This window comes from Danio rerio, chromosome 14, assembly GCF_052040795.2.
Source record: "Danio rerio strain M-AB ecotype USA chromosome 14, GRCz13ab, whole genome shotgun sequence".
Classification (NCBI taxonomy): Eukaryota; Metazoa; Chordata; class Actinopteri; order Cypriniformes; family Danionidae; genus Danio; species Danio rerio.
In genome coordinates, this window is record NC_141034.1 from 54,565,581 (window position 1) to 54,588,054 (window position 22,474).

Consider the following 22,474-nt stretch of genomic DNA (forward strand, 5'->3'; position numbering starts at 1 on the left):
TAGCGTGGCTCTTTTGGTTTAGTTTTGATCTGGTGAGCATTTGTTAGAACTAGATAACTCTCTTTTGCTGGAAAACAATTTAGGAATGGCTTGGTAAATTCATTCATTTTCTTTTCGGCTTATTCCCTTTTTTAATTTGAGTTCGCCACAGCAGAATGAACCGCCAACATATCCAGCATATGTTTTATGCAGCGGATGCCATTTCATCTGCAACCCATCTGTGGGAAATGTACACACACATGTACACTACGGATAATTTAGCTTAATCAATTCACCAATACCACATGTCTTTGGACTGTGGGGGAAAACGAAGCACCCGGAGGAAAACCATGCCAACACAGGAGAACATGCAAACTCCGAAATGCCAGCTGAGGCTCAAATCGGTGGTCTTCTTGCTGTGAGGCGATCATGCTACCCACTGTGCCACTGTGATGCCCGACTTGGAAATTATTTAACTACTTTTTTCTTTTTCTTCCAAGGGCACAATGATTCAGAGTAGTGGCTATAAAATATCCCTGTCATGGATAATTGCATTTGCCCTCATTCACTCCGGTGATGTAGCATTTCTGACTCTAAACTGGTTTACCCTTAAAAGAGGTTTAGGACTTTGCTGCTGTGATTGTCAAGGACATTATCCGCATCATAGGTAATACAGAAAACCACATTTCCTCCTGATATATTGCCAGGATCCTGCAAGAAATGGTTCTTTAATGGTCCCACTGGTTTGATTCTTGTCGCGCTGCCTTTTTTTTTACAGTCTTCAGTAAGATTGCATTGTTTCTCTGAGTGTCGTTACATGTCCATTTAACTCCTTGAACATGTCTATATAACACCTTTCTTGTTGTTCTCTCTATTGGGATAAAAAAAAAATGTTGTAAGCTGCTTGTTTTATGAGACATTTAAAGCCGTTGACTTTGTAGGATTGTTTTGCAAATGGCATATTAAAAGTTAATAGCCTGTGCTGGGCCTTGAACACATCACAGACGCATCGTAATGATGTGTGTTTCGTTTTCAAGGGCAAACATTTTATACTGGGTTCAGCCGAAGGTCTGGATTATTAGAAAAAGGTTTACAGTATCATTGAAGCGTTGTTTCTGGAAATGAGAACAGAGATGAATGTTGTATGGTTAGTGCATGCCAAACTTTAATAAATGTCAGCATTTGCAATTTCTTTTGTTGTTTGAAATGGTCACAGGAAATTGATTCTCGAGTTGTTGGTGATACCGCTGCCTTGCTGTGTAGTTTGTTTAATCAATGGGGAGATGTTGGGCTTTCAGTACGCAGTTTCTGTTTTTTTTCTTATGACCAGAATGGGCTCAAAGGAACAGTCGTAGCATGAATATTAATGAATTAAAAATGGAAAGGGCAGCGGGTGAACATTTTAAGAAATTAGATTTCACCTTGCACAGCAGAACTTTCTCTCTGTATGATTTAATAATGATTGAGACATTAAGTCAGGCTCATGTCCTCTCTCATCGTCGTCTGGGATGCGCTGAAAACTCTTTGCAAAAAGTGTCACAGATATGCTTTGGCAGTTTGACGTATGGCCCTGTACCCAGTGTGGCCAAGGATCATTCCCCAGGTAATTAGGTCGCATGGACGGTTGCATAAATTCATGTTGAACATTCTTAATAAATCAAAAGATCTCGTCACCTTTTCCCGGTGACACCTCTTTTTCATTTTTATAAATCATCAGAGGAGGCCGAAGAAAGGACGAAAAAAAAGATCCCCACTACAGGCATTGGTATTCAAAGCCACAAGTTTCAATAACCCACCTCGAAATCGGCCTCACGGCAGGCTTCAACCCTAAGTTGACAGTATGAAGACAGATAGCATGCCATGTTTATTAACCGCTCTGTACGATTTGCCAAAAGCGACTGGATGCCACAACTGATTGCTCTGTGAAGACAGATGAACGCCGCAAAGCTTGACGTGCCCCATTCTCTACCCCTCAATCCTGAGCTCAGGCTTGATAACTAGATGTTGTCCAGTTTTGCAGTCCTCTTTTCAGTATACAGATGACAATACATAAAGTCTGCCCAACACAAAGTTTTTTAAACACTGATTTAAAGTCCAAGCAATGCTTTCCCTTAGAAATGATCATCTAGCACTGGTGAGGGTTCATCGTAAACTTTTGGGAGTGGAGGATCTTAATTTTAATATCTGGTAATACCTGGACACTGTAGGATCAAAGGGAATGAGGAAGCAGTTCTAATGACAAACCTGAGAATTACTCCAATACCTCCTTTTGGACCTAAAATCAATCCTTAGTTTATGTAATTGGTAAGTGGCAAAGATAATGGGATCTACATGTAAGAAACAAACACTGAGAGATTAGCCCTAATGTCATTACATAGAAACCGCTATAAATTCTCAATCCATTGGGACTAGATTAGTAGACTATTTTTACTCGCTGTAGAATCGGTCACTCCGGGATGACACAGTTTTTTAATAATTGTAGGAGATCCTTACACATGCTGCATTTGCTAAAGCACTTTAACGATAATGGATTGTCTATTTGATTGTGTATTCTGAGGAATTTAGTTTTCAGTTTTAACACTGTTTATCCAAATACAGTTGAGTTGTTAGCCGAAAATAAATTGTAGAACCTTTATCTGCAGTGTACTTTTTTACTATGAAAATATCCATAGAAGCTGGCATGGCATTACAAACGAACCGTTTAGAGAGGAAGAACCATCATGCACTTTCTCTGGTGTGTGTTGCAACTGTCCTCATAGGACCTGTTTCAGTTGCTGCACTCTAGATGTTGTCCCCTGCCTGCGACAGGTAGGTGGATGAGATGAAAAGGTCACCCTGGTATACATAATGTACCGATCTGTTTCTAGTGGCACGTCACTGATGGAAAAGTCATGTTTCAAAATAAACTGCAGTGCGGTGAGGTTATTCATTTGAAGCGAAGGCGAAATGAGCAAGGCTCATTAATGTTAGCTGGAGTGTTGACTATTTATAAAAATCTTTTAACTTTGGGTTGTTCACACTTGGCAGGTTTTGTTTGATTAAAATATTCAGTATGATTTGAGTATGAAGCCTGCTACCTGAACCTTCCCGTGCACCAAACAAATCAAAGAAGATGGCTTTTAGTCCATGTCCATGTGAACTGTGGAATGTTGCATTAGAATTTAAAGGAATAGCTAACCTAAAAATGAAAGATTGCTCAGCCTTAAGTGCTTTAAAAACATTTGAGTTATTTCGAGGGATGCACCGATATGGATTTTCTTTTTTGGCCCGATATCGATAACAGATAACTCTTAAGAATTAGAGGCTGATTACCGAAATCTAAAAATTTTTAAATGTTATGTTTTTATAAAGTGAAGAACCGATTTTATGTAAATGAACTCATAATCTAAATAGCCTACTCGTAGCAAAAAAAAAAAAAAAAATAGTTTCAAAATTGCAAGGTGATTATATAGATCAGGGGTGTCCAACTCTGTTTCTGGAGATTTCAGTTGCATCCCATATAAAGCACGCCTGCCTGTGAATATCAAGTGCTGTTCAGGTCCCAATTAAACGCAGGTGTGTTTGTTCAGGGTTAAAGCTGCTAGATAAGGTAGAGGTAGGTAGATTGCAGGTGGGTAGATTTTCAGGATCAGGTTTGAACACCCTTGATAGACCTAGATTTACAATTTCGCATAAATCACCATGCCACAAATAAATAATTTCCTTTTCGCATAGCAAATTAACATGCAAATTGACTATTGCATAAAAATAGGTTCAATTACAGAATGGGATTTAATTAACAAACAAGTTACATTTATTTTAAATATAATGAAAATGAAAGAACTAAGAACTAAAAACCAGCTCAAACATCCTTGATTGTGTATCCCTAGTTATTTCTTCTGTTGAACACAAAGAAAGATGTTTTGAGAGATAAAAACTTGTAACAATTGACTTTCATAGTAGGAAAGACATACTATAGAAGTCAATGGCTACAGGTTTTCAGCTGTCTTCAAGTTATTTTCCTTTGTGTTCAAAAGAACGAAACTCACGGCTTCAGAACAGGTTTTGAATGGGGAGTAAATAATAAAAGAACTTTCATTTTTCGGTGAACGACCCCTTTAAGTTGAGATGTAACTTACACCAAAACCAGCCTATAACCCATGTGGCTTTGAAAGATTGGATGCATTTGGTTAGCCGAGCAGCTTTTTGTTTTTAGATGTACGATGAATATAATATATTGCATTATGTATATCATCTTTCATCAATTGGTGAATTTTGTTCCTTGTCACTTGCTTGGTTTGGGACTTGTGGAGCTGCGCATTGATGGATTTGCTCTTCAGTGATTGGACTTTTAGCAGTGAAAATTAAACCACACTAAACCAAACTGAACCTCAGCTCTGAAAACTGTGACAGTTTTAATTTAATAGAACTTCTGTGAAGCTTCAAAAACCTTTTAATTTGTTAAAGCACTATAAATATAATTATGAATCGAATATATATTAAAAGCTTAAATTAAATTATTTTAGGTTTTGTCTTAACATTAAATGCTAAGCGAATCAGAACTGTTTTCTCTTTTTTTCTGAACAGAGTCTAACAACAAATGTGAAAGTCTGCTGCACAGTAAAATGCCATGTAATTCTAGTCTGACATTTTGAATTGCTTAGTAAACCGATACCAAGATTTCATTTATACAATTTATAAAGATTGATTTAAACCCTGATATAATTGAAAAGATTTGAATGAGTCTTCTTCAGAATTAATTTTCACTTCAGAATATCAATTGCATTATTCATATTTTTCATTTTGTCACTTGAATTGTTTTAATTAATGAATTGGAAATTTATGCTGATTTATGCGCGTGCCTTTCTGATTTATCACATCAAGATTTTTTTATGTAGTCGCTCATGATGTCACGGTTGGAGTTTTAAAAACCTTATCAACGAAATGAAACTTGTCATTTTGAATTGTTTCAATTAATGAATTGGAAATTGTTTGCAGATTTATGCACGCCACTTTCTGATTTAGCACTTTGAGATTTTTATGTAGTTATGATGTTGCACTGGGGATTTTAAAAAATCTTACACCATAAACAAAATGAAGTGACTAGTTTGGCTGCACTCAAGACAGGTTTTTGGCAGTTCCCTCCACTTGTATTTCTCCTTGTTATGGGTTTCTGACTGGGCTTAATTGATTCTCACCGCTCCAGTCCAAGATGTGTTTTTGGGTCCAGAGAAGAAGGAGCTTTAAAATGTGGAAAGCAGTAAACGGTAAGAAGCTATTGGCTGACGAGAAATCCAGATTGATGCATCCTCTCTGCTAAGCATTTTCCAGATTAATTGGAAACTCGTAATAAATGCTTCAAACATGCACAGCTCTGGAGTCCTTGAACCCTGTGGGTTGTTGAGTTTCTCGGTAGCGTTTTCTCTCCTTCCTGTTTTATTGCTTCTGGCTCTGCTTGTTTTGTGATCGAATATACAGACTGGAGTGTCACTGGATACAGTCACAGCATCTGGCAGTTCTTCATGCTAAGATCTCCATGCAATTTGCTCTTCGATCTATCTGATTGCTTTTGGAGAGCACCTCTGAAGGAGATTCGAGGCAATAATTGGATTTCCTTAAGTTGTGCACATGGTCTCTTGACTGTATTCATCGAGTCAGGGATGAGTCCCATGCAGATGTTTCACCTGTGGCGCTGTGGAAATAATAGGCAACATGATGGAATCCAGATAGGAGTAATTATAGCACGCTTACATCATATTTGATTATGAAGACCGTGTGGGTGGCGGTGGCTGTGCCACATCAGACTGCAGTTTTCAGCTCCCCTCACTTAACCATTTCTGTCCTTTCATAGAGGGAAATGCTTCTCCCTGTAATGCTTTTGTTACCAAGCTTTGCAGCAGGAAGGTCACCTCTGTTGACAAGTCAAAGAACGGTGTTATTAGGGTCCTTTTCTTAACCCGCTGCTGTGGATTAGCTCTGACTCATTGCATTAGCTCCGAATGCACCTTGATATCTGCTTTCTCTTTAGACGTGTCAGACGTCCTCATGAATAGGCCTGCGTAAAGTTACTTCTGGTCAGAACAAGGATAATGAATGTCTTTGTTCGTCACACCCTAGATGGTAATGAACACGAATTCAGTTTGGCTGAACACTGTTTCCTTGGCAACCATGTGAGAGATAAATGGAGCGTTTTGTCATTTAAATCCTGCGTGTCCACATCTAGCGATGGTCATCATTATTAACAATGTTGAAATCAAATGATTTTTTTCTAGGTTTTATAGCTGGTGTGTTAAAGGGATAGCTCACCCAAATGTGTATTTACTCACTCTCAAGTGGTTTTAAGTTTCTATCAAGTTTCTTTCTTTTGTTGGACACTAAGAAGATTGCTAAACATTCACAATATGGTAAACAAATACTGTGGAAGTAAACGGGTAGAGATTTCCAACTTTCTGAAGATTATCTTTTGTGTTAAACATAGGAAGGAAAGTCTAACAGGTTTTAAACAAGTAAAGACCCAATCCCAATTCTAGTTTTGCACCCCTACTCCTTCCCATTGGCCCTTGAAACAGAGTGTGTTGGGGAAGGGCTTTAAAATACACTCCTAAGAAATGGGACAGCACTACAACACCTGCACATGTCGTCATATATCATCGAGATCTCTTGCTTTATATGAGATCGACAATCGTGATCGCTGGAGTTATTCCAGTTGTGTTATTTTTTTGGTGTTTGTCATTAGGAAATCACTGAAGGCAACAATATCATGTTATCATAACATCATTTACACTGTGGTCTTATTCATCTATGCAAACACGTTAACATTATACCAGACACTGTAAAAAGCTCATTCCCAGCCACTAGACTTTTCTGACAGGGTATTTGAGTGTCATCGAGTGACAATACTGTGGGAGTGTTATACAGGAGTTTTTTTTAGGGATTATAGATCGCCAAATTTTGTGCTCTGTATTATAGCAGTTTAAAAAAAAAGGCATGACTGTAAATCACAAACGTGGGTATGAATCTATTAAAACAGTGGTTCCCAACTCTTTTTCCCGAGACCCCCTATTGTAAGGCTTCCCTCCACATGTAATATTATCGCTCCTATAAGTTTGCAGTTGGCATGTCAAAAAAACTGTTTTGCAACAAACGGTATGTTTATAACTACATCTAGATATGTTTATGCAGAAATAATAGCTTAATGTAAAATATATAAAAAGCATCAGCAGGCCGTTTGTATTGGGTACACCTTGCAGTATGTGGGATGAGTCGTCTGCAAATGTCTTATTAATTTGGACGGCCTCACGCATTCGTTAGCAAGAACTTTAGTGCAGCTAATCCACTGTGGCTGGGCCAGGCATCTTTGCTTCTAGAAAATGGAATAAAGCCAAAGTTCAGGTATTGATCTTGGTATTTTCTGCTTTTCGTGTTTCCAGTATTGCTAGCGCTGCAACCCGAAATGTTTGGAGCTTCCTCACCTGGGTCCAGCATGCAATTGAGTGAGACTGTCTTTTTTTGTGGAGAACGAATTACAAATTTGTCCCTTTTATTTTGTTCTGCCAAGGGATAAAATGAATTAAGGCAAACATGATCGTTCTCTTAATTGTCCACTTCTAAAAAAAAAAAAAATTGTACAATATGATGCGACCTGCGCCCCAACAGAGCTCGCTGAGGCCCCCTTTTGGGCCGGGACTCCCCTGTTGGAAACCGCTGTATTAAAACATGTGCTTGTTTGTTGTAAGAATTTGATTAATGGCAAAACATTCTAAATCGTGTATCTCTTTACTTCTGTGTGCAGCCATGCTGCCGTTGTTGATGCATTCTGGGAAAATTTCTTACCCCATGGACACTAGTGTGGTCTTTTAAAATATTTGTTTTGACGGCTATCTAACCCTTCCACTTATCCTTACGCCTTCAAGCTAAAGAGAATTGGGACACCCCTACTTCGTGTACACTCAAAACAAGAGAGAAGGGGAAGGGCTATGGGGTAGGATTGGGTCAAAGGGTGAGTAAACGATGACAATTTTCGGATTTGGGTGTACTATCCCTTTAAAGTTTTACTGAAACTGGTTAAAATCTTTTCTCCATCTGTTACCATCCATTGCATCATGGATATTTTAAGCTACAGCTGTAAACATCACATTTTAAAAGTCCTGACTAAACCAATACACACACACGCTTGCAGATTTCCTAGAATTTAACATCTTTGAGCTATCCTTTTTAAACCAAGGAATTGGAAAGCATGCTTGCGATCTACTAAAAGATGCCTGTTTGATTAAACCTGTGCATGTCTTCATCTATATCTATCATTTCCCCTTTGCCGAATAGAGTTTGACTTTCTTCATGAGCAGCTAGTAATTAGCACTACAACATTTGCTATCATCTTAACATCCAAGAGCACTAGTGCTTCTCCTGAATGTAACGAAAAATGCTTTTATTTTTCGCTCGCTGGTTCATTGAGCCGCATTGCGCCTCTCGCTATCATTTCCTTTTTTGTTGACCGCTTTGATCAGGCAGTGGATGAGGGATGACTACCCTTGGTGGCTAATGGAGCTTCGGCCCTTTGCTTTAATATAGTTCATTTTGAGAGACTTGTTTTGAAGAGAGGTGTCCATTCATCCTCTGTGGTCCCTGAGAGCTACGAGCTCTAAAGAAATGATGCAGGGAGAAAAATAAGACCCTTTTTCATGGACGTAAAAACAGAGGAAACAAATTAACGTTTGGAGCGACTGCCGTGGTACAATAAGAAGTCCTCTAAAAGTATTAGCCAATTTTCCTCTGGTCTCATGGTTGCATTTTTTGTGTCTGTGTGTGTGTTAGTGACTTCCTGCAGGGTTTAAACGAGCTTTAGTAATTGGGTACATGGTGTACAGTTGGAGCGCAAAGTTGAAACGCACAATATCTTCTCACTATCTTCTGTTCTTCTTAGTGTACTTAAATCCTGAGTTAAATCACTTCTGTTTTCATTTCCTTAGTCGAGGACAGACCTCTGCCTCGTAGGGGCGCAACCAAATTAAAAAGTGACCTTTGGAGTTAATAGCTTCCTTTCGCAGTGAGTGAAAAGCCTTAGAAAGCTGCTGCATCTGAGGCCTCTGTAGTCACAAAGCATCTTCGCCGTCTGGCCAAGAAATAGCAGTCCTCTATAAATCATGCTCAGCTTCAGCCACTCCCAGACAACTTTCCTTTTTCACTGAGAAAAAAAAAAATGCCTATAGGCAGTGATTCTGTGAACCAGTGGTCAACAGCTGCCTGGAGGGAGTGGACCGGCGACTTCTCCTCTTTACCTCGAGTAAAATCACTAAAAGCAATTGCATCGTTTGGGTTACAAGGTCTTGAGATTTACAAAAGATCTAAAAATCTTTAAACTGCGAGGCAGCGATGACACATGCGCTATCATTGTTGTTAAAGTGGCTGGGTAACCGAATGCATTATTTATAGAAAAAGCATTTAAAATGGCTACGTTAAAGCTGATATTCACTGTGCCTGATGTATTGGACTCCCAAGGTTAGGCATATCGTAACAGTCTGGGTATTATTTATGTTTTTGGTCCCTTCATTCTGCACTGGAAATTGGTTTTCTTCCAGCTTGCCCTGCAGTTCTTGTGCAGTGCACAGTATATAACGCAGACGGGTAGCTGTTGTGGCATATGCTTGCTGCCACCCTCACATTTGTGAAACCTCCACAGAGACTGCAGCTGCAGTGATATTGAGTAAATCTTTGTTTTCTTTGCTCATGGCTTTCCAATGCACGTACATTGTTTATTAATGCATTTTTCTTTTAAGAGCACGCTTCTTCCTCTTCCTGGCTAATGCTTAGATTTAACAATTATTTTCTCAAAGCACAGCTTTGGATGGAATTCAGTTTATGTGGGTTCAGAGTGACTAACTTGCCTTTTCATTTATTTTTGGACGAGTATTTCTGGAGCGTCTGAGACCTCGGTAATTTCCCACTGGTAATGTCATGCATCAGCACCATTTTACGTTCTCTGCTCACCGAAGAACCTCGTAGGAATGAAGACTGAAAAACCTGTCCAGACGGATACATGGATATGTGGCACTTGCTAATGCTCGCATGTAATTCACCTGCAAAACTTTTCAAGCAGCGTCCACCAGCCTATCACTATTTAGATCGTATTTAAATCAAAAACCAGTGGGCTAGATAATCACTTCCAACCAACGTCAATCATTGTGCGTATATAATAGCATTTTTAAGCTGATTCTGCCCTGGGCTAGAGTGGAATCTCGGACGTGTTGTTGCATTTGATGCCAGTCATTCAGGCAGGTTGTTATCTCGGTTTAGAAGGGCAGGTGAGTGCCGGGTTATGATAATGTTAATGATATCAGAAGCCATTTACTTCAGAAGGGCACCTTGCCTGAAGCCCAGACCGAATACCCTGAGTGCACCTGCCTTAAAAGCCTTTCAGCCATCTCTGTATTCAGCACACTTGATACACGATAGCGTTTCTTTGTGTTGAAGATATTTAAAAGAAACCAACAGTGTTTACAGGCAAGTAAGACTTTGGGGACCTGAAGAGCATACTAGACCAAAGCATTTATAAATTGTAACATTTTTATTTAAAAATATACGTCTTAAGGAAAAAAAAAAGAGCTTTTCAGTTGGCCACATCTTTACCCACTATACAGATATGAAATAGTACATATTACAATACAAAAGGAAAAAAGCGGGGTTTTGGGGAGAGGAGGGTGAGAAGCATTCAGTTTTGCACAAAGAAGTTTTTGGGTTGTGTTTTTTTTTCTTTTCTTTTTTTTTTTTTTTGTTGAAAGGGGATTCATTTGGCCAGAGTGAGCAGCAGGATTCAGCGAATGGCATGATAACCACTTCCCCCAACATAAAAAATAATAAAAAAAGGTTTACAGGAGTGCAAATGGATTCATGTTCAGTGATTTTTGCTTATAAGCTGATAGTTTAAAAAGATGTTTCGGTATTTCATTATAAAATCATTCTTCCCCTACCTCATATGCCTACAGGATAAGCATACAAGGCTTGTCTTGACATTTTTTTCCTTTGTTTTGGGAATGGTGCTGATGTGCATTTCAGGTAAACTTTTTAATAATCATGCAAGGTGTTTTTGAGTAGCGCAGAAAGCAAAGGTCAGCTTCACTAAATCCAAAACAAAGCAACATCATTGGTGTATGTTCTTGGCTCAGTAAAATGTAAGCTGTAGCCTTTCTTTAGTCCAACAGCATTGAAATTCCCAGCTACGCCTTCTGGATGGCAGAACATATAAGCTACACAGACCTACATTCCCTCTGTGGTTGCCCTTACCAATATAAAACTGTCTTTAGCAAGGTTGGAGCTAGAGAAAATAAGTTGCATTGGTTCTTCACTCATGGTATTTTATAGCACCCTCTAGAGGACAACATTAACCAGTCTGTTCAGGCACACTTAATTTCAGTATTTCACCGTTGTTCAAGTTTTGTCTCTCCTACTACTTTTAGGAAGGTGACCAAAAAACAGCTTTGATATAAATGCCAATATCTCAGATTTGGAGCTTTCCTCTTAAAAAAAATCTCTGCCAGGATATGACTGGATGTTTATTTTTATAACAGTTTTCTCTCAAGCTATAAAGCTTGATGATTAATTATTTTTTTTCTGCAGGAAGCCAATAAGTCTTATTACGGCTAGTCTAGGGTGGCATTCAAAGTTTTCCAGATCTTGCCCAAGGTGTTGTCAGTCACTGTTGTCATGCATTTTTTTTTTCGTCCTCTAATGGTTTCTGTACCCTGATTCAGCGGCTCCTAAGACGCTCATTGACTTCAATTAGACGTTAACTGGTGTTTTTGCTCTCTGTTCCCCCCTGTGCATCCCTGCCCCCAACTCTTGATTGCAACACAAAGAGCTACTGCAGCAGCGGCTTCTTTAGTTTGATGCTAATGCCTGTCCTCTCAGTGCTGCATACAAATGTCTCCTGACCGAGCCTCCCGTCGTCTTCTGCATGCTCTCCTGAGAGCTGCGATATGCTTCGCTTCAGCTTTTCTTTCGTGTCCTTGCTATGAACCTGTGAATATTTTTGCACAGACAAAGTTTTTTTTTTTTTGTTTGTGTAGTGATTATGGACTAAAAGGAGCAGAGCTATGAAGTAATGCTCTTGTTTCTGTGAAGTTTTTGTTTTAAGTAGTACTGCTTTTCTACAGTCTGAAGAGGCTGTAACTTGCAGGGCAGAGTTTTGGGGGGTTAATATTAGATTAATTTTCCGTGGGCTTAATTGACTTAATGTTGAAGCTGTCAGGTGTGATTATTCTCTTTGCTGCATTTAAAGAGTGCGACGCCAAGCGCACATACTTATTTTTAGGAGACAATTGTCAGTCCTCTGCATGCCTTCCTATTTCTAGCTCTTCCCTTTTCCCTTGCAAGTTGTTCTAGCTGATGTTTGCTTCATTGTGTTGCTTTCTTTGATAGACTCTACCATTTAATTAATGATGCAGTGATCTAAGCAGCATTGTTCCATCACAGTGAGGATGTCAGTGTTTTGAGCCATCTTATGTAAGAATATATGCACAATGATAATCGAGCACTTGCCTCTGTTTAACATTTAGTAAACCCCTGCTGAAGTTGTAATAGAGGGAGTTTGTTCAACAGACATTTTGTTGAACCAGTGCAGAGCCATATTGGACATTAACCTTTTCACACAAAGTGCTAGACTTTAAGAGTTCAAGGAAGCGGATGGAGTTTATTGAATTTAACCAAATGCAGAAACGGGAAGGCTGTTAAGTGTTCTCATTAGTTTGAATTTAAGACTCGATCAAAGTGAAACGATCATTTCTGCCACATGAGGAAGCCGAGTAATGCGAGTGGGTTGAATTCTCTGTTCGAATCTAAATTGCATTATGTGGCTTAATTTGTAACAGTACTCGTTCTCAATTTAGAAAAGGTGAGTCGATGCTTTTGTATACATCTGCTTTTTTTTTCCTCTCCCCAAAAGCGAATGTGTGAGTGAGATCTATAGTGTTGCTAACGTGCACCAAATGTCTTTTTTTTATCCTTTTAAATTTGCACTGCTCAGCATATGTAACACTATTTTTTTTTCCCCATGAAATAAATTTTCACCATTTATCAGAAGATATGACATTTTATAAACTGTTTTCTGGAGCACAGGGTTCCAGGAGGTTTGGCTATAGATTTCTCATCTCCTCTGTGCTGCAGAATACATAGTACACAAACTGGCGATGCAGTGACACATCCAACCTTCCTCTGCTGAGATTGATTGCCCCAGCTCGATATGAACCTTTGCATTTGTATTACAAAAATAAACTTGTGGATTTCTTTATATTTCTTCTCTTCAAATTCATCCCAGTCATCTCAAACTTTCATAGAATTTCAAAGCTAACAATTTCAAAGGAATATTCTTCTTCATACAAACTGAAAATGAAAGAAAAGTCCAAAAGCAAACCCTGTATCTTTTGAAATGGACAAATGGTTAAACCCATAAGCTGCAGGAATAAATAGAGTTTATACTTCACACTCTTTGTAAGGCAGTTGCTGACATTTGCACTGCCCATAGCCATTGATGATCACAAGTGCACCCTCCTCATGACTGGTCTCGTACTCATTATAGGGCACCTGTGTAGCCAGGTCCGCCATTGGCTGCCTCTGCTGGGTCCTCATCTGTCGCCGGTTCTGAATGGCCGAGCAATGGCGGATCCGCCTCAGAGTTGGAGGGCAGCATTTGCGTGATATGTACACTACAAAAATGATGAGAAAGAAGGAAAACAACAGAGCCATGGTACCAATGATGACCCTCTGGGTCAGCAATGTGTTGTCCATCGCAGAGTAGTCCTCTGTAACATCTGCCCCCTCCACCGTCATAGTAGTAGCGAGGGCAGTGCGTGGGGGTTGTGTGGTAGTGGTGGTAGTAGTGACAATCGTAAAGCTCCCAAAATCCTCTGCATAGAAGTCTTGCGTAGGGGTCTGCATATTTCCGAACAGGGAGCTCGTGATGTCAGGGAGCATGGCCTCCGTGCTGGTACTGGTCAGTACGACCGGGGCCGAGAAATTTTGGCAAAGTTGGAATCCGTAAACGGCATCCAGTATTTCCTCACCCTGTGCATACTCAGGACTGTAGCAGAGGATAGAATGCTCCCATCTACCCTTAAAGGTGCTCAGCCAAGTGGCCAAATTGCAGATCCGTTTGGTACATTCCCAAAGGTTGCTTGACAGCCCGATCACATTTAGGGACTTCCACATATCCATGGTTTGGCTGTCGAGGTTGCTCAGTTTGTTGTTATCCAGCAGCAGGATCTTGAGGCTGGGCAAAGTCTCGAACACCTCGGGGATAAGTACACGAATCTCGTTCCCAGTGAGATCCAATTTCTCCAGAGTTGTCCATTTCCACTCCATGGTAGATGTTAAGTTGTTGATCTTGTTCCACTGTAGATAAAGGAACTGGAGGGCGACCAGACGAGGGAAGTGAGCCAAGTTAATCTTGGTCAAGTGATTGTGTTCCAAATGGAGCTCCCGCAGCTTAATTAACCCGGCAAAGCCATTCCGGGCCAGGCTACGGAGCCGGTTGTTGCTCAGGCCAAGGTATTCCAAGCTCCGGCAGTCCCAGAAGGCCCGCACGGGTGTTGTGCGCAGGGAGTTTGATCGCAGGTGAAGGATCTGGAGTTTCCGAAGCCCGTGAAAGAGCTCAGGCTCCAGAGCAGTCATCTGGTTGAAGGAGAGATCCAAGATCTGCAGGTTGATGAGGTGGATGAAGGTTGTGTTTGGCAGCTTGGTGATGCGGTTTGAGCTCAGGTTAAGGTCCTTGAGCTTGTACAGCCCCTGGAAGGCATCCTCATGCACTGTGGTTATTTGGTTGTGGTCCAGGTGAAGCCAAGTGAGCTGGGTGAAGCCGAAGAACTGGTCTGAGCTGAGCTCGCTGATGCTGTTGTGTCTGAGTGAAAGTCCAAGGGCCCCTTTATCCACACCGTCTGGGGGCGCCAGGAGCCCCTGTGTGTCGCAGTAAAACTGCAGGTCTTCACATCGGCATTTCTGGGGGCAGGTTGTGCATGACACAGGAGGGAGGCACAGTAGCATGCTGATCACACAAAGTGCCGCTGGTGCTTGTCCCACCAATGGCCACCTTGAATGGAAACCTGGGTGGGTTTAAAGATAAGAAAATAAACCGGGGGGAGGGAAATCTAATCTCTGCAGTATACAGAAACAATTTTTCCCACTATCATGCGCGCTCTTCTGTATTTGTCAACATGAAGCAATCTGCCTGTTAATCCAGGAATTTTTAAGAACATTTGAGGGGAATGCTCACTCATTTTATTTATCATTTTAATGCATGTATTTATCATGTTTCATCATTTAGTATCAACTGCGATTTGTGTATATATATTGTTTATAATATCAGGTCCACATTAGTTTTATTTACTTATTCATTTCTATGATGCAGTGTATGTGTGTATATATATATGTGTGTATATATATATATATATATATATATATATATATATATATATATATATATATATATATATATATATATATATATATATATATATATATATATATATATATATTTATATATATATATATATATATTTATATATATATATATATATATATATATATATATATATATATATATATATATATATATATATATATATATATATATATATATATATATATATATATTTATATATATATATATATATATATTTATATATATATATATATATATATATATATTTATATATATATATATATATATATATATATTTATATATATATATATATATATATATTTATATATATATATATATATATATATATATTATATATATATATATATATATATATTTATATATATATATATATATATTATATATATATATATATATATATATATATATATATATATTTATTTATATATATATATATATATATTTATATATATATATATATATATATATATATATATATATTTATATATATATATATATATATATATATATATATATATATATATATATATATATATATATATATATATATATATATATATATATATATATATATATATATATTTATACACTGACAATATGACAACGTATGATTATATAGTCATACCTTATTATATACAATCTCTTTCCAGTGGCTCGTGTCATTTTTTCCCCCAATTATTTAATGTCAAGCATGCCAGATAAAAAAGCAGCGTTTTATGTATATAGATGTTTCCAGAGACCCTGCCAGCCACTGTCCCCCCTCCTACTCACTACATTGTCTATTCAGGTCCAGACTCTGTGAATAAAACGGATAACTTACCCATTCTTTTGTGCACATCGGAGGCTGCATTCAACTGTCTTTTTCCGCAGACTTTTGGAGCAGCCAGATGGAAGAGAAATCCAAAGGGAAAAAAGCCTTTTGGGTAAATACAAAAGGAATCAGGCTCTTCAGAAATAAAGTGCTGAGCCCCCCCAGTTGAATCGAATTCAGGAATTCCATGTCCTGGGATGCTGTTTTTTTTTTTTCTCCTCTCTCTTTTTCCTCCCTGTTATTTGCGTCTTTCCCTTTTTCCAGTCCTTTTCAATTCCCAGATTAAGAAAAGACGAACATTATTTGCCTTCCAAGAATCCTTAAATCTGAAGTTCAGGATTTGCATCCAAAGGAGCACTGCTGAGCAGATCTGTCCATCCCTTAGCTGCCTCTTTCCCTTTCCACCGCAATGATGTCAGCTCAATTGGTTAATTGAAGATCACACATTCCTCTTTCACCGCTCCGAGGTCCTTCATCCCTAACTTGTTGATGGCAGGCAGAGGCTGCGCTTGCGACGGCAGTTTCGTGTGTCTCTGCTGTGCTGTGTTGAGTTCTCGGCACCGAGGAAAGGAGATGCAGTGAGGGGGAAAAGCAGAGGAGAGGAGCTGAGATGTTATTCTGTGCTTTTGTTGCAGCCACTCACTGCTACAGAGTGGTGGCAGGCTGGCGTCGATCATCAGTGCAGTTTCTCTCTCTCTCTCTTTTTCCCTCCTCTCTCTCTCTCTTTGGTTCGCTCCCTGGCTCGCTCACTTTCCGCCTTGCACACTCGCACAGTGCTTTGGCGTTTGATTCAACGCACCCTCCCCCTCCCTTACTTTTTTCTCTGGTTCGTCACAGTCAGAATATTGATAACTGCAACGTGTTGCCGCAGTTCACAGCTGAAATTAACAATTGCCTTAAATCTCTTCATCTGCTTCCTGTCTGCTCAGCTACTACATATTTGTATGTTTGTTTATATTTGTAATTTGCTACTCTTGCTTGTTTGTAATAACCCATCTATAGCGGTAAAATAACATCTATCGTGTGCTTTTGTTTTAGTTGATGTGTGAATTTATGATAATAAGTTGACACTGGAAGCTCGTGGACAGTTTGATCTACAGTGACTTGCATTCTGATTGGCCCTTCCCTTCTCTCTCCCTTTTGCTCATTCAGGTTTTTAACACAAAACACGTCACAACCAAACCGACGTCACAGAGACCTTTTTACACTGCTGTCTATCTATCTGCGGTGGTGGGGATGGAGTCTGAATGCTGGACTTAATAGAGCATTCACACTGCATGGCGTCACAGGAGATTTCACTAAACATAGACATGCATTTTTCTACGCTCCCCTGTCATTTGGCTGATTTTTCTTCATGTGGGTTTGCTGAACTTAATATAATGGGAATTCATGTTTTATTGAATTTGTGCCTGACGTGTTGGATGACGGCCCTTTTGAGCTTACTGCCTAAGCTAAAGGAATAGATCTGGATACTTTTTTTGTTTGTTGTTTTAAATTTTAATACATATTTTTTTATACATAGTTTTATTATTGGTTTCACGGTGTCTGCGGGGTCTTAAAGTATTAAAAGTTGATAAATCAATTATGAGAGAATTAAAGCCCTTAAAAGGTATTAAAGTCTTAATCTCGTTTTGTCCGAGATAAGCTCTTAAATTATTTCAAGCATTGTCCAGTGTTTAAGTAATGTGGATTCATATTGAGCATTTATCGTAATGGCCATACACCCAAAGCGCCTCACAATCATGAGGGGGGGGGGGTCTCTCCACACTACCACCAGTGTGCAGCATCCACTTGGATGATGCGACGACAGACAAAGGACAAAAGCACTTATGCGCTCCCCACCAGTTATAGGTTGAGTGGAGAGACAGTGAAACAGCCAATTCTGTGTATGGGGATGATTGGGAGGCCATGATGGGTGAGGGAATTTGGCCAGGACACCGAGGTTACACCCCTACTCTTTATGAGAAGCGCCATGAGATTTTTAATGACCAGAGAGTCAGGGCATCGGCTTAACGTCTCATCCGAAAGACTGCGCTCACTGACAGTATGGTGTCCCCTTCACTTTTTACCGGGGCATTAGGACACGCACAGAATGCAGGTTGAGTGCCCCCTGCTGGCCCCCACTTCCAACAGCAACCTAGTTTTCTCATGTGGTCTCCTGTCCAGGTACTGACCAGGGTTAGCCCTGCTTAGCTTCGACTACAAAAAACAAACATACATAAATATATTTTTGTCCATCTACATGATTGGTTTGGGCCAGGCTGACCGTCAGACCAAGCTTCTCCGTCTGGTTGATGTCACAATTTGCGACTAACGTGGGAAGTTGATGTGGCGATGAAGATACACGTGTAGCGAAACAGACAGCAAAAAGGGAAAATATAAGTTTGTGTACTCCTGGTTGGAGAAAGTTTGAAGAGTGGCTGAAGCATGTCGCTGAAAACAACCACGTAATTTCTTTCAAGCTTCGTTTCTTCTGAGCTTATCCGAGTTCTGTTGCATGGTTGTGCTCCATTGATTTATTTAACTACAAATGTTCAAGTTAAAGTTTTGATACTAAGAATTTGGTGGCGGTTTATTCTGGGAAGGTCTTGAAAAGATATTGAAATTAGCCTTTTAGGATTCCTGCATATACCCTGGGTTTGCTAACTGTTTAGCTTACCTATTCAAACTCTATGAGCAATGCTTTCCGATCACTACCCCATTAAAATGACGCAGCTACAGCCATCAGTGCACTGCTTTTGTAACATTCTCTGCTTCCCATTTATTTCAAGACAATTATTGCCGGATGTCAAATCGCCTGCTGTGAAAAAATTATTCTTGTTTTTATAGATAATTATTGGTCTGTTGTAGTTGGTCTGTGCATTACCTGCTTTTTTCAGAATCTCACATAGTGTTAGATTCACAACCTTATGTCAAGTTAGAAAGCTTAACTATTATTTTTTTAATTAGAGTACATGCATTGGCATTTAATGAATGCAACCATTTTTAAAAAGTCTTCTTGATGCAGATAAGCCACTTAAACACATGCTTTTGCTTTTTATAAGCACGCGGCGTGAGTGTAGGTAGTGCTAAAATTGCCATTGTACCTGCTGTGCTTTAATTTGAACATCTGTGTTTCTTTTTTTGGGCTGGTCACTTTCCAAAATGACCCGAGCCATTTCGTGTCCGTATGATTTATTTGTTTGTCATCTTTTTCCATAGGTCATATTACTTTTTTACGGATACTGTGTGTAATCTGCCCTTAAGGGATGTCTCTGCTGACTGTTTTAAAATCTTTTTCTTTCTCCGCAAATCTGCAGGGAGATTAGTTCATGCTGCAAGCACGGCTTTGCCTGACTATCATTAACTATATGTGTGAAAACACCATGTAAACTAGTGTGAGGAATCAAATGACTGCCCAATTAAGTGCTGGTGCTTGAAGCAAAATCAATATTGAGCGATCCAAGTCATTTTGCCCTCTAGGGGAACATGCATTCGTATAACTCATATCCGTCAAGTTTTTATCATTACTTTTTTATGCAACGCATGAATGAAACATCTACGCTAATTAGGGTAATGTTTGTACAGCTCAATGAACACCTCACCTGATGGTTAGTGATTTAGAATTGACAGCCCCTCACCATTACGCTTGAGAGTCTGTTGTTCTGAAGTGCTTTTATATCCGACCGGCATGAAATCAGGAGGGGATTAAGGCCGATGGCGGTCACTCGCCTCCTACCGTGTACCACCCAGTGGGCTGAGGGTGGAGGGGGCCGAGCTGCCAGTGCCATTGCCATATTTCATTGACTGTCACGCTTTTGCTGCTTGTGCCCCTGTGACGGCCTTCCCCTAGGCTTTTCGCTGTGCTGAAGATTTACCTTCCCACTGCACATGAGCAATTTGTCTGGGGCATGTGAGTGAGATGCGCTCTTCCAACTCCAGCCAAACTGACTGGGAGGCCTTTTAAGTGTGGAAATTGCTAAGATTTATCTTTTAACATCAATTATTGTATCTTTGTGTTCGCTGACATGTGAACTCTGCATGACCAGGCTCAACTTTGTGCATTGTTACAAGGAGTTTGACTTGTTACACAAAGGGTTGTACTTGTACTTCAAAAAAAAAAAATAAATAAATAAATACTGCCTTTTTGGTTGCCTGAAACGTTGACTTGCAAGAAATGTCAAGCAAGAAAAGCATGTGCACATTGCACAAATTATTTGTATAGCACATTTCGCACACACTGGTGGTTATATTTTCACTTTAAATTAGTTACGGCTTGACGTCTGTGATAGATGTACTGCTATGAACTTTTTATTCTGAGTATATTGCTAAGTTAGATTTGGGCTATTTGACCTAAAATCAAAATCTCAATTAATTAAACATTTAATTCGATTACGATTAATGAATGATTATTGGGTAACACTTTATTTCGATGGTCCATTTGAGTATTAGTAGACTCTAGGACTGATCTGTGATTATAGAGACCCCCTAGAATGGTTGGCATCATTTCTTCGTATGTGTTGTCTTTGGTCCTTGACGGTTGGCATCATCTCTTTACAGGTTTTGCATCACATCAATGGCACTTCACAATTCAGGATCCCCAAATAACTTGGTGGACTATCCTATCTCTCTGTGCAGTGGATTGGATGAACACAATATTTTTTTTTTGAGGAAGAGGGAAGCGTACAAGGCATCAATGCTTAATATGACTTAATATATACATATTTTTTGCATCTGATTAATATGCATCGGACTCAGTGCAAGGTTTCTTTGCATGCCGTTTTGTTTTTTTGGCACCTATATATAAAAAAATGCATACCAACATTTTGGACGTCAGTGTGCAAAGACGTTAAGTGTGACTTATTCAGTAAGTTCAAGAAGAGCATTGGTTTCATTGTAATCCTTGATGTTTGGGGCTGGAGGAATCGGACACCAGTGCAAAAAGCATGTCCCATTTTAACTAATGTGCCTTTCCCTTCCATTCTTTCATTTTTTTCGTTGTTTTTTTTTATTCTTGCACAGCAGGAGAGCTATTTGTGTCATGAATTATTTCACGGGCTACTTAAGCCCAGCTCAGGAAAGTGACAGACAGAAACTCTGGCTTTTTGAGCTGAAAAATGGATTGGTGAAAGAATGTGGGCGTGTGCCTCCTGACAGCACCAGAAGTCACGTTAGTCATAAGAAACAATAATCGCCAAAGGGAGCGGGTGGGGTGGGGGGTGAAGATACCAAAACCCCTACAAAGTTTTTAAGAATGAAATGCTTGCCACAGGGGGTTATAACAATTCAAGTGACTCATGCTGTTTCACATTTTCTCCCACTGCAGAAGATGCATCTTATCCATCATATCTCATAAGTTTGTCTTGTCCTTTCAGCTCGCATCTTTAACTCCCACCTATCATTTTTCTATTTCCAAACAGCCCTGAATATAACTTTAAAAGAGGTTTTTCTAACTATTTTCCCCCGTTTGTTTTTAATCGCAGGCTGGACGTAAGGAGAAGAGCGATGCCCTCAACACGGCTATTGACAGAATGACTAAGAAGACCCGTGACCTCCGCAGACAGGTCTGTACACCACGAAACAATCATTTATTTACATTATATTTGATTCAAGGTTGTGTCTACCACGCTATTTACAGTAATTTTAATTGTAAAGGAGCTTTCCAAATGGTGCATATTATTACATTACGTTCAAAGTGAGAGTGTAAAAGTGTTGTGTACAATGCTCCCAGCTATTTTCAATGGAAAGACGTTAAGCCAGGGGTGCCCAAACTCAGTCCTGGAGGGCCACTGTCCTGCATATTTTAGTTCCAACCCCTATTAAACACCTCAACCAGCTAATCTAGCTTTACAAAATCTTCCTGGCAGGTGTGTTGAAGGAAGTTGGAGCTAAACTATAAAGGACATCAGCCCTCTAGGACCGAGTTTGGGCACCCCTGTGTTAAGCTGTTCAGTTGCTAAATGTTTTTAGATGATGTCATACATCAATATGCACATTACTGACGTCATCACATCCAACTGTTTCTGTTTGTTTAACAGGTTTATTTGATATTTATATTTGCAATGTTTATATATGCATGTCATTTGAATACAGTACTGTGTATTTGTATGTCAGCGTAGACATTACTGTAATCTCCCAGACATATTAAACTCAAGTTCAGAAACTGGGGTCTATTAAAGCTCTGGGATTGTAAACAAAATAAGATTAAACGGGCAATTTAAGTTATTAAAGTTAAAATACAGGATAAGCAGACGTTTGGACTGTGTATATATAAACC

The 22,474-nt window shown here is 39.3% G+C and overlaps 3 protein-coding genes across 6 annotated transcripts in view; 2 read left to right on the plus strand and 1 right to left on the minus strand.

The window, feature by feature from the left end:
- Window positions 1-22,474, plus strand: part of nsd1a (nuclear receptor binding SET domain protein 1a) — a 1,446,438-nt gene that overhangs the window by 890,282 nt on the left and 533,682 nt on the right. The gene's annotated exons all lie outside the window — the stretch shown is intronic.
- Window positions 1-22,474, plus strand: part of ctnna1 (catenin (cadherin-associated protein), alpha 1) — a 192,052-nt gene that overhangs the window by 57,919 nt on the left and 111,659 nt on the right. For all 4 annotated transcript variants that reach the window (XR_015506615.1, XR_015506616.1, NM_131456.2 and 1 more), the window contains 1 exon segment: window positions 21,681-21,761. Coding sequence is in view for 2 of the 4 variants with exons in the window: in NM_131456.2 (NP_571531.1) it covers window positions 21,681-21,761 (81 nt within the window). In the remaining 2 variants the exon portion in view is untranslated.
- Window positions 13,423-16,869, minus strand: lrrtm2 (leucine rich repeat transmembrane neuronal 2). Its single transcript, NM_001351692.1, is given in 2 exon segments — window positions 13,423-15,047; window positions 16,228-16,869. Coding segments are annotated over 2 exon segments (1,629 nt in total). The 5' UTR covers window positions 16,232-16,869.